Genomic DNA, 13182 nt, shown 5'->3' with positions numbered 1-13182 from the left:
TTGAGTGCGCCCGCAGGCCGTAGTTTGCCCACTCCTGTCTTAAAGTAATGATCTCATACTTTTCCTGTTTCTGCTTGATCAGGCCATCGTATCTCAGCAGGACAGTCACATTGAGCTGCAACGCCTCTCGCTAACAGAGCGTGCCTCCCTGCCGGGCCGCCACCACGGCAACGTATTGCTGGAGCAGGAGAAGCAGCGCACGCTGGCCCTGCAAAGGGAAGAACTTGCCAACTTCCACAAACTGCAGTCACAGCATCGCCAGGAACAGCTATGCTGGGAGAAGGAGCGAGAGAAGCATCGCCAGCAAGTGGAGGCCACTGAGGCCAGGTTGCTGCAAAGAGAAGAAGAATGCAGACGGCTGGAGGTGAAGTGGTCGGACCCACCTGAGACTCGTGTTGCTTCATGTGACCTGGGCCTTGATTGTTGGAAAAAAATGCTTACAGGAGCGGTTGGATGAAGAGAGGGTGGAGTTGGAGAGACAAAGGGAGATGTACCAGCAGGACTTGGAGAGGCTCAGAGAGTCCACTCGAGCCGTAGAAAAAGAGAAGGAACGGATGCAACACCAGAAGAAGATGAAGAGGAAAACCTTTGAGGTGCGAACAATTAAGTATTTTAGTTGCAGGTGTGCAGCATGTACTTGTCAAACTTCTAACTTTTTAACCTTGACTGTCACACATGCGAACAAAATCAAATTATAATGTATTTGTATGGCACTTTTCATTCAATGAATTACAACTCAAAGTGCTTTAAAAAACATTCAATGTACAATAACATTCCCCTACCCAACAACCAACAACTCCAAATACATGGACACACACACTTACACACATACATAATGGTTAACATGAAACTAAATAAATCATTGATGAATATAATTATGGCAACACACAGACTAACCATGTGTGGAAAGGAACCAGATGGAGGCTCATCCACACTGATGAGGATGGGAGCAGACGGCCATTGGAAGAATATTAAATCCATCCTCCTATTAGCCAGCTACTAGACTTATCCTACCAGTGGGGAATGAGGAAACACTGACAATTAGAAGAAACTGCTCGAGCACTGAAACATAAAAGTTTGAAACAGAAACAATCCTGTAATCCTTCGTTTATCGCGGTTAATGGGGACCAGAATCTCCAGAATGTCAAAAAAGAGCCGCCATGACCGAAATATATGCACCTTGCCGTCCACCGCTCACAGCAGTATACAATCGGGGATAATAAATCTCGGAATATTTTTCAACCTGCAATACACTGTGGTCGAAAAGTATAAAGCGCGAAGAAGTGAGAGTTTACAGTATGTATAACAGTACAAGGTTAGGACTAGTATCACAAGCGTCCCCTCAGACCTGATATCCTCCGGCAGAAGATTCCATAGGCGAGGACCAAAGTGGCTGAATGCTGCCACACAATAGATTTCAGTCCTCACCCTGGGAACAGGTCACAAAACCGCTTCCAGAGGACCTCAAGGACGGTGAGAGCTGATACAATAGGCGGAAAAGACAGCCCAGGACCCTTAAGACATTTAAAAATTGGTAAAATCACCTTAGAATTGATTCTGAAATGCATGGGAAGCTAATTCAGCAATTTTGGAACTGGTGTAATATGATCCCCCTGGCCCTTGATATCACACAAGCTGAATTTTGCAATAGCTGCAAGCTTGCAATATTTTTTTTGGGTGGGAGACTTGAGAGCAGGGATTACAATAATCCAAACAAGAGAAGACAAAAGCATGCATCGGCGCCTGCTTGTTTTCCTGTAGGACAAATGAGCAAACTACTATATTCTTCAAATGATCAATAAATCTTATTTAAATTTTTTGTGGAATTAAACTTATAAGTGTCAGAGTCAAAAACAAGACTGTGTGAATCTTTCAACTAATTCTATTGGTGAAACAGTAAAAAGCTGAACATTTAACAACTGCATTCATTCGCAGTCTTTACGAGGTTCATACACGCCACTGAAATGGAATAACTGATTCATTTTTTGGAACGAATCTTTAGAGGCTCCACATACAATATACTCTTTTGTAAGGATCCATTGTCAAGGGGTACATGATTTTCCCTGGCTCCTTTTGCTTCTGTATTTTAATATTATTGTTGGGTGAGAAATACAGCGGAGTGTGTGGCAGGTATGTTGGCAATAATTTTTCTTTATAGAGTATATTATTTTACCAAATGTTTATTTCTTAGTACAAAACAATACAGGTTACTTATACAAGCCTTAAACGTACTTATACTATAAACCATTCACATACAAAATATACCACTGAAGCAACCTACAAACAAATTCAACTTTCGAGCGATGGTCCGGAACTTAACTCATTCGTAGGTCGGCAGCGTCTATAGTACAAACCACAGTTAAGTAACGTTAAATTGTGTTATTGTCTCAAATAATTTTTTATTTCTGAGATTTTACATATACAGTAAGACCTCGGTTATCGCGGTTAATGGGGACCAAAACCACCCGCAAAAACTGAAAATCTGCAAAGTAGCAACGCCACTTCAAAAAGAAAAAAAAAAAATTATATATATATATATATATATATATATATACATTTTTTTATTTTTTATTTTTTTTATTTTTTTGAATTATTATTTTTTTAGACCCGATTAATGGGGAGCAAAACCACCCGAAAAATGGAAAATCTGCGAAGTAGCGACGCCCCTTCAAAAAGGAAAAAAAAAATCTCATCTCATTATCTGCACCGCTTATCCTTATTATTCGCGAGCGAGCCCCTAACCCGCGGCACGGGTAATTTCGGGCGCGATACGCACGACACCGCGACAAGCCGAGCGGGTCGGGCTCTCCGCGTGGAGGCCGGCCTGTCGGAAGCGCAGAATTTGTACGGGAGTCGGATTTGGGCACAACACCGGCGCGCGGTTTTGGTGCGGCTTCCGCTTCACCACCGTAATGCATAATAGTCTTTGAGATCCCGTCAACAAACACGAGCTTTAACGTGCGCCACGAGCACCATGCTAAGCCGGTAAGGCTCTCGACTTACTCTGGCCGTACTGAGTGTACTGGTAGCCCACAAATGCCACTGCTGGGTCCACGCGGCTTCTGCTTCACCGCCCCCTACCCCCCACAGGTCCCCCCTACCCCTTTCCCCCCCATCGGGGGCCGTGTAGCGCCATGTAGAGCGATCGCGGCCCGAGCGGGAGACGTGACGTTGGTGACTTTTACATCCGCGTTAACAAACGCATTTTGTAGAATACGATTGCGCTTTATTGTTTAAATAAACGCATTATATAGACTAAGATCGCCCAATTATTTTAATCATCTATATCATTTCTGTTTCCATACTTTCTTTTCCTTCTTGTGCAACAGTGAAAAACTTTGTGAGTTTTATAGAAAGCTTCAACCACTTGGCTGTATTTATTGACTGGTGCTGATAGCTGTGGCAATGAACTGGAGTAAAGTGACATTTTGCTATTTCTTCATTTGAGAAAACCTTTACCATTACTGCCACTAGCATCGCACTGACCAGGGTTCCCCCATGGTTTTAAAAAGTAATTTAAAAAAGGATTAATTTGATCAGAGAACATAACAAGAAAGGTAACGATACAAACACTCCTCTGATGCCGATTATGAAAGGACCCAAATTAAACGAATAAACCGTGAAAGAAATACAACACAAATGTTGGGAACACTAACTCGCTGTAACTAAACTAAACGTAAAAAAGGGATGACGCAGGACTTGAAATCTTTAGGACATCAAAAGATCAAAATTCCACTGAAAGCACTAAATTACTGAACATAACTAAGAGGTGGATTGTTATTCTAGAATTGGACACCTGATGACTTAGAGACCTTCTAATTACAATCCATAACTAACGTGCTACTTTAATCTCTTACTGCCTTACATTTGTACTGAGCAGCCTCAGTGCATTGCGGATTGAAAAACGTTCCGAGGACCATTATCCCTGGCCAGTCATTGCTGCGAGCAGAGGCTGACATAGCGTATTTTCATTGTTTTTTTCCCCATTATCCTTGGTCAACTTGTGAAGGGAGCATCCATCCATCTATTATCTGCACCGCTTATCCTCAGTCGGGTCGAGGGGGTGTTGAGAGCTGTTTGTGTTTTATTTTTTTTTAATTTATTTTTTTGTTATTTTTATTTTTTACTGGCTACTTGAGCGGACCATTTTGGCACACCTAAAATAAACTGCACTATTTTGCCTAGAATCCATTATTCTCAGTTGACTATTGTTGTGAGCGGGGGTCAAGAGAGCAAACTTTTGTCATGCGTGGGTACTGTTTTTGTTTTTTACTTTACTACCCAAAACTAACAGTACTCACGTAGTCACAATCCATTATCCCCATTGCTTATTGGGCAAGTGGGGGTGTCAGAGTGCAATTTGAAAATAGAGATGTGGGGGCTATTTTTTCCACATATCACTGGGGGATCTGGTACCCATTAAACCCTGTTAAACAAGGGATTACTGTATTTGTTTGTAAGATTATCTTGCAAGATGAAACCTGAAACCAAATAGATACATGTCCATGTTAGCACCCGCTCACTATTTGTTTTCACTCGGCCTTTTTGTGTTTAGTACACATGCACAACAGAGTTTGGACTGTATGTTGTTGCCCGCGCTGTGGGACTTTCTGGGCCGCATTATTGGGAAATTTAGAACTCTCCTGGCACACCCTTGCTTCATCAAAAAGACATTTAACAGCCTTTTCATCTGCCAAGACCTGTGATTGTGTTCCAGCCTCCGGGGCATGCCGATACCAGCAGCTGTTTTAATGCCTACCTCTAAACATTAGGAGTCAGGATCAGCAAAAAGGGTAGCACTATAATTATCCATCCATCCATTATCTGCACCGCTTATCCTCAGTAGGGTTGCGGAGGTGCTGGAGCCCATCCCAGCTATCTGTGGGCAGGGGACACCCTGAACTGGTTGCCAGCCAGTCACAGGGCACACAGAGACAGACAACTCACTGGCTCAAGCACACCTAGGGACAATTTAGACCTGCCAATTAACCTGACATGCATGTTTTTGGAATGCGGGAGGAAACCGGAGTGCCCGGAGGAAACCTACGCAGGCACGGGAGAGCATGCAAACTTCACACAGGAGGTTCAATCTCATGACCTCAGAACTGTGCCGCACACGCGCTAACCACTGCGCTGCCACGCTGCCCAGCGCTATAATTAGATTTCATCAAAAAAATGTAGCCAGGCACACCTCTGCGCTTGTTTGTGCATCGCTGATGTTGAGCAGATGCTCCTAGCATGGGGACGATGGAGCAAGTTGCAGCATGCGAAGATTTCAGAAAAACGTCTTACATGCATTATCTCCGCTGATCAGGGTCGGGCTTTTATATCTTATGGGAGGGCTTGATGTAGACTTTCCTTATGCTCCTACCTAACATAGAAAAGAATAGAATAGAATTTACTTTTATTGTCATTCTTTGTAACCATGCACACAGAACGAAATGTCGATACTGACCCGTACAGTTAAACTGTAACGAGCCGCAGCCAAACAGGGCGCAGTCATTTTAGTCATTAGGTGACCAAACCCCCCAATTCCAACCCTAAATGCCGAGCGCCAAGCAGGGAGGCAATGAGTACCAATGTTGTAAGTCTTAGGTATGACTCGGCCGAGGCTTGAACCAGCGACTTCCCAGTCTCGGAGCGGGCGCCCTACCATCTAGGCTACCGAGCTGGTAACATGTGTGGATTGTGGAATATTCACTGTTGCTGCGTTTTTTAGCTCGTCATAGTCGCTTATTTAACAGTTTAAAAATAATCACATGTAAATGAAGAAGTGAGGTCTAAATGTAGTCCAAAGAAAACATTTTTCATTGTGGAGTACTTAAGAGTTGAGAATCAGTGCTCTTGTTGTGCGTCTTATTGCATTTGTTTGAGTTTCAAAAAAGTTGGTGATCATGAGGAGGAAAAACTGTGAGAACAACGATCAAGTTGAAGAAGTAAATTATTGCAAAATTCAAGAATGTTGTACGAGTATATTTATATATGCCTTGATAAAAAAGTTTTGGGACCTTTTTAATGTTTAGCCGTGACATACCCAATCAGCCCTATACTATTTTGATAAAAATAGAATTAAAATACAAAATAAGAACATGCAGTTGTACCTCCACCTATGAATTTGATTTGTTCTGGGAGTAGCTTCATAACCTGAAAGCGTAAATACAGTAGAGACACATTTTAAATGTAAATATGCTAATCTGTTCAAAGCCCGGCAAAAGTATAAAGTATGGTATGTTTTAATAAACCATAAAAGAGCATCATAACAAGCGATAAATACATGTCTAATTTATATTACAGCATAATAAACATAAAACGTGAGGCACATAATGTAAAAAAGAGTTTCTTGGAAAAAGTGATCCAATGACATCTGCTTTGCCGACTTTTGACAATACGTCAGAAATGCGTGAGGCAAACGTCATCATAATGACCGATAGCCTGACTTGCCAACACTTTTTCGGGGTGATTCCTTTCCACAGATTCAAATACTTTTTTCTAAAATGTCCTCCTCCCCTCCATCTTACGGAACCCCACCGCCTCCTCGTCTCTGAACTTTCCACTGTGATTGTGACAAGGCCTGGGATAACACATGCGCACTGGATTGCTAGGCATACAGACGCACCCCTACTTACGAACATTCGACTTACGAACATTTCCTCTTCGGAGTTCGTGTGTAAAAATTCTATACTGTCTATGTCTGTTCTATCTCCAGCCCGCTAAGAAATTTGACATTTTTATTGTTCAATATCTCATGTGTTTAATCAACATGTTTGGTGTAAAATGTAAAAAAGGGGCGAGCTGTTACTTTTGAAATGAAAATGGAATAAGAAAGCTTGATGCAGTTGAGAAAATGTCCGGAACGCTTTTTTCGGTCCTTTTGTACCACGGAGGAGGAAGTCGCCTAACTCTTGAAGCTCATCTTCTAAAAGTAAGTTAAACTTTACTTTATTTATTTTTATAGAGCATATTATTTTATTAAATGTTTATTTTTAGTACAAAACAATACAGGTTACTTTATAAAAGCCTTAAACATACTTGTATAAACCTTAAACATACAAGCACTGAAGCAACTTACGAACTAATTCAACTTATGAACGATCGTCAAGAACTGTCCGAATCTCGTTTGTAAGTAAGGCAGCGTCTGTATTTTAAGCGATAGCCAGTTTGTTTAGGTTCGAAAGTGGAGTGTCTGGAAGTGGCTAATAGCAGCCTGCACTGTGTACTGATTTTTTTTTACTTAATACCTTGAAATGCCTTTCTAACTAGAGGCAATATTTTCCTGTTCAGCTACTTTAAAAGCTGAAACGTTCATATGTAGAGGTACTACTATAGTTTAGAATTGTATTATAATGTGGCAAACATCTCTCTCTTAATGTTTTCTCTGCACAAACTGCTTTGATTGCTGAAGAAAGTGGTCAAAGGTATGTAGGTGAAGGTGGTAATATTACTCATAGGTGTTATCCTGCCAACAGGATACTCACTCACATAACATCAAACTCAGGGCTAAAAGCAAGAAGTGTCTCAGGTTGAAACAACAATGTATAAAGAAACAAACATAAGTCATTGTTTAATAAGTGACTTGGTCTTGTTTTCCATAAGCCGTTGTTGATTATTTCACCATTCGAGTTAATTCTTTTTAGTCCACTTCTCAGGAACAAATGCATTTTGCGTTGTTCATTGATTCGAATATAACATGTCTTCCCACTGTGCACTAGATGGCGTTGGACTTCTGATTTTGAGCTAAATATGTTCTTATAATTTTTGGCCAGTATTTAGTCCAAAAAGAATGACAAAAAATTGATTTTGTTTACCCAATCCAACATGAATTTAGTCCATAAATTGTCCTTGTCTTGTTTAAACCCGACCAAAGTGGTCCAATTTAAGATCCCTAAAAAGTATTTTACTTTTCACTCCCCAAAACACCTATATGGGACAGAACCTTGGCATCTTTTGAAAGAATTTTAACCAGTTTTATGTTGGGGACATGTTATGTCATAGACAGTCTAGGGTGAGCAGACAACGGCCTCCAGGCAACATGCAGCCCGTCAGGCCTTTTAATCTAGCCCACAAAACAAAGAAATCAATGATATGATGATAAATAAAAGTACAAATATAAGTACAGTACTCTTGTCTCCACTGTACCTTTTTGCCTTGCTGCTCGATAAAAATAGATTTCTCGTAAAACATTCTGTACTGAATTATGTTAATTTAAATAACGTACATGTCATTTTTAACATTATATTTTAATTGTTCATATTTGCAATGTTTTTTTTTTATAATTCATGTATTTACCAAGCTGTTTATCTAATGTAATGCAAAAAAAAACACTTGATCATCTTGCATTTTCTAATTGTATATTATCAAATTTAATGATTTTTAAAAAAGGGACTTATCATGCCACTCTGCTTTAATTTTGTGTTTCAAAACCAATATGATGAAATGTTCTATTCAATAAAGTCTCATCTCATTAGCTGCACCGCTTATCCTCAGTAGGGTCGCGATGGTGCTGGAGCCCATCCCAGCAAGCAGTGGGCAGGGGACACCCTGAACTGGTTGACAGCCAATCGCAGGGAACACAGGGACAGACAACTTGCTCGCTCATTCACACATAGGGACAATTTGGACCAATCCACCTGAATTGCATGTGTTTGGAATGTGGGAGGAAACCGGAGTGCCCGAGGAAACCCACGCAAGCACGGGGAGAACATACAAACTCTGCACAGGAAGTCCGGTAGCTGGATTTGAACCCACACAGGAGGTTCCCAAGACCTTAGAACTGTGCCGCACACGCGCTAACCACTGCGCTGCCGTGCTGCCCTATTTAATGAAGTATTACATGAAAATTAACATGTTACATAAAAATGTCAGCGTGTATATTTATACGAAAATACGTGTTAGAAAAATAGGCTAACTTTTTTCCTCATCCATTGCCAAAGTATCAGACCAATACTCTTATCGGCATATTAAGGATGAAAATAAAATCAATAATTTTTGTCTCGAAGCCTGGCCCCTTTGCTAATTTCTCATCAACTCAACATGACTTAGTTTTCCCACCCCTGAATTGGACCATTTCCAAGCATAGTCAAAAGTTGAAGTGCAAATATGAATCAGCATTGATGAAATATTTATTTTAATTTTCAGTGACTCCGAGCTTCGTCTCCTGTGGCCTTTTGATCAATCTGAGGTGATCATGTTACCTTTGCACACCTAGATTAACTCTGCTGTCTTCAACCCTCTCAAGAGAGTCCATTGTGTAGCTTTAACCAAGGCCCTTCAGCTTTGGGAGTATCCGGGCAGTTTTCAGGATGAGAGCTACCCGGCCGTATAATTAGCCAGCGCAAGTCTGTTATTAGCAGAAGCCTCTGAAAGACGGCCGGTGCTAATTATTTGTGTGCTGTCAGTCAGGGCTGTTTATGTTCCCCTGCTTCCGCGCAGTTTCCTGCCCTGGAAATCTGCTGCTCCATGCCAGTCACCTTGCAGACAGAACAATGGAAGGTTTATGTACTAAGACAAGTGCCAGTGTTCACGGAGGAAAGGCCGGCAGAGGAGGGAGCAGGGTCGAACAAGGGGACTTTTGCCCACTTTTTGCCCCACTGAAGGGGCCTCTCTGTGGTTGGGGATTCCCATAATGCTCAGCTGCACAGATTGACTCCAGACACGGTCAGTCTTTTAAAACTATATCAAAGTGAGTCCAGAGATTAATGAATGCAGAGGGATGTCAAGTCAAAGACTATATCATATTCTCATTCTTAGTCAGATCCTTTAGAGCTCAAAGAAGAGTGTACAATGGTTTTGACGACAAGTTGAGTTTGTTATAAGTTTATTCTGATGTTAATATTAAACACCTGCAAAGAAGATTTCAGAAGATACCAGTTTTTTTTATTTTGACTGTTATTACGCACTGGTGTGCGTTGTTTTGACTATTACATATTGTCGCTATCGGGCAATCGTGATGCTGTTTTTTTTTTTTATATTTCACATCCCTTAGGCCTGCTCTGATATTTGTAACCATGAAGATATAATAAAAACAGAAGCCGCAGGGAAAGGCCTTAAAATAGGTTGGAATTCCTTATCTGAAGGCTTCTCTCCCTGAACTCTTGCAAGTTCAAAATAATTGATAGTGGAAGCGTCGTTAAATGTGTTCTTAAAAATGTGAAAAAAAGAATATTTTATCGATTAAGTATGTATTAAGTAAAAGTTAGCAAGTGTGTGTCTTATCTTACTTTTAGCAGCGCTTTATGCTTGTCCTCTCAGTTTTATGTTAGTTAAGCATAACAAAAATAATAAAAGCAAGAAAAATACTGTGTCAAATACATTCCAAATGCCAACAAAGATGAATGAGAGTTTATTAGAAGGTGTCTTAAGAAATGCGTGACATTTGTGGTCAGCAATATTTTTTGACTGATCAATTAATGCACACATACATTTATAGACTACTGCAAAACCTAGTGAAATATGCGAACCCGAAGTTGACGTTGTCTAGGTAAAAACAAAAAAAATTCACTGTATGACTAAGAAATTGTGAGTAAAAGAGACCCCAATGTTCTATTTTGTGATGTTTCAAACTTGGAAGCAAAAGATGCCATCTATTGCAGATAAAGGTAAACTTATGGACACACTAAGGGACGGTAAAGAGACCATTAGTGGTTAATGGCTATACAAATAAATGTGACTTGGCTTTTGGTCTCCATTACGGGATTCTTCGTTCAATAGAAAATAAAGAAAACCATAGGGACGATTTTGTATTTTTTGGGGGTATAATTGTGTTTCATTTGTTCCAATTGCAGTGGGCAGTGCTAATCTGTGTCATCTAAAGCTTTCACTTCCCATGATGATTAAATTCATCATTTGACAAACACCTAAAAGTACTTTTTGAAACAAATTATTTGGCCTGTAAAATGGTTTTTTATTTTGTTTCAATGTAAAATAGAGTATTTATTTGTATAATAATGGTAAAAAAAAAAAAAAATTTCCTACTTTACAGATTTTGCCCTTTCACAGGTTCCTTTTAGAACATAACCCCTGCAAAAAAACAATGGTTTACTGTAATTGGAAAAAATGTTTGTTTTCAAAGAATTCTGTGTTTGAACATCGATCCCTAACATATTATGGTCGAGTACCAATATCGCTATTCTGCGAAATCGACTAAACCAGGACGCTTCGGTTTGTAATACAGGTATATCATACCTAGATGGATGTATATAGCAGATATTACTCCAGGTGTTGGGTGTATAGTTTTTCAAAAACAAAACAAAACTGTGAAAGGCTGAATGAATGTCAGACTGTCTTAAATGTTCCATTTATACGTGAGCATTTTGGCAACGTCCTGAGCAGTGACTGTGAATATGTCCTGTGAAGTTTCTTACAAGGTGTGGAGGACAAACCCTGGAAAGTGTTCTTGAGATGCCACTTTTCCCCAGGATATTTTAACTAGGTGGTCTTCTTGGGGATTATTCCTTTGACCTGAATTGTACAGGTCCTAATTACTCAAGTAGATGATGAGATTGGGTTGATGTGTCGTTTATTGAATTATGTGGTTACAAGTGTGGAGGTCTGAGGTTTGAGGATTTGGCGTTAAAATTTAATCTCTAGTCTTCCTAGAATTATGTTTGTGTGTCCTTCCTGTGCTTCCCTGTCTTATCTTTGGGTTCTCTGGGTTCCCCCTGCAATCCTAAAAACGGCAAGCTGGCATAGTCTGCAGCACCTTTCGCAGGGTGGGTTGACTACGGCCTGCAGGCATTTTATAATCCGGCCCGAAAATGGTAAAAAAAATCATAACATAAAGGACAGTCTTGAAAAATGAGAGTATTGTGATAAAGTTCTCTATTTCCTGTAATGGGGTTGAAAAATATAAAAGTCATACAGATACTCTGTGTGATGGACATCGCATTTCTGTCATAAATATTGGTTCCAAATCAAGGTGCGAGCAGAGTTGTTTTATAAAAATGTCACAAAATACTGCAAACAAGAAGGATTCTGATGTATTTACCTTCAGAGCAGAGAGCGCTGGGCAAGAGAGAGGGGAGCACGCTATGTGTACAGAGATCTTGCCACTCCTGCGACTGACCCAATCATATTGCTCAAGATGCTTGTCTGGCGTTTTTCAGTGTTCACAGTTTGTTCTGTGGGTTTTCATCATAAAGTCTTGCAAAGGTGAACATGCATTTTTAATGAGCTCTCATAAACTGGAATTCAACAACATATAGCCAAAAGGGGTCTGTTGGTGCGCTACCGAGACTGTAGTGAACTGTAGTTGGAACTCAGCTATATAGATTTAGAACCGAACAATGCATGTACTTTGTCCTCTCTGCTTTCCATATACAGAGATTCCATTGTTGCCTCATGCTTCGGTTATCGCTGGTTCACTTCTTGGTGGATTTGAAATTGAATTGAAATTTCTTTATTGTCACTGATATAAACATGGCCGTCATTGTGTTCTTAGCAGATAACAAATGCTATCACGGGGGCAGGTTTGTGTGTTGGGTGTGCGGTTCCACAAGTCGATGTATCCAAAACAAACTGGCAAGCACGGCTGACGCTACAGCTAGTTTTTCAGCAGCTTTTTACATTGAAAAGAAATTTGTCTAATAAATTGACAATTGCCATGGAAAGTCTCAAGAGCGCAAAGAAATGGTGATCACCAGCAGGTGCTCCCGGATTATTATCTGGTCCAAGAATCGACTGAATCAGGAGAGGCTTCGGGTCAAGCCTACTACTACGGCTAGGCTAACATCTCTCTTAATCCACACCTGCCTAGCCTGTAACTCACCTATGCCAGTTCCAATACCCATGAAACTGATGAGCTGGAGCTAAAAATCGTAGGAAAACCCCACATTCAGGATGGTTGTATTTTAATCATCGCAGAAAACTAGCTGAAGTTGAGGTTACCTCATCCGTAGCATGCAGGTAGCCAGCCGCTCACAAAATCACTTTCTTACTCTGAAAGGAGAATCCCTCCAATATAGCTGCACTTTTATATAATAACATTAAAAATTATTAATTCAACAGCAATTCTGCGTTTGGTTTTTATTTGTAGATCTATCGTCTCTATTTTGTTACAGTCGTATACTTTTAGTTGGTAAGGATGTCCTCTTAAGGTAAGTTTGATTCTTGGGGTCTTTTACGAAAATGCGATGCTAATTTGCAAATTTTCCCTTTTCGCAGGTTGGGATCTGGTCCCCATTGACT

At 40.3% G+C, this 13182-nt stretch overlaps 1 protein-coding gene across 11 annotated transcripts in view; it reads left to right on the top strand.

Moving 5' to 3' along the window:
* Positions 1-13182, top strand: part of LOC148345878 (rho guanine nucleotide exchange factor 18-like) — a 67869-nt gene that overhangs the window by 28154 nt on the left and 26533 nt on the right. For 6 of the 11 annotated variants that reach the window (XM_088325763.1, XM_088325770.1, XM_088325771.1 and 3 more), the window contains 3 exons: positions 83-364; positions 444-593; positions 892-990. In XM_088325763.1, the coding sequence (XP_088181889.1) occupies positions 83-364; positions 444-593; positions 892-975 (516 nt within the window). In that variant the 3' untranslated portion in view covers positions 976-990. Of the gene's footprint in view, positions 1-82; positions 365-443; positions 594-891; positions 991-9135; positions 9154-13158 lie in introns of those variants that run through there. The other 5 variants (XM_088325768.1, XM_088325767.1, XM_088325766.1 and 2 more) reach the window with 4 other exon arrangements.

This window comes from Urocampus carinirostris, unplaced genomic scaffold (genome assembly GCF_059441175.1).
Source record: "Urocampus carinirostris isolate Australia breed hairy pipefish unplaced genomic scaffold, RoL_Ucar_1.0 HiC_scaffold_21, whole genome shotgun sequence".
NCBI classification, from domain to species: Eukaryota; Metazoa; Chordata; class Actinopteri; order Syngnathiformes; family Syngnathidae; genus Urocampus; species Urocampus carinirostris.
The sequence above is the reverse complement of the archived record's forward strand: the minus strand, read 5'-3'. Positions and strand labels throughout refer to the sequence as shown.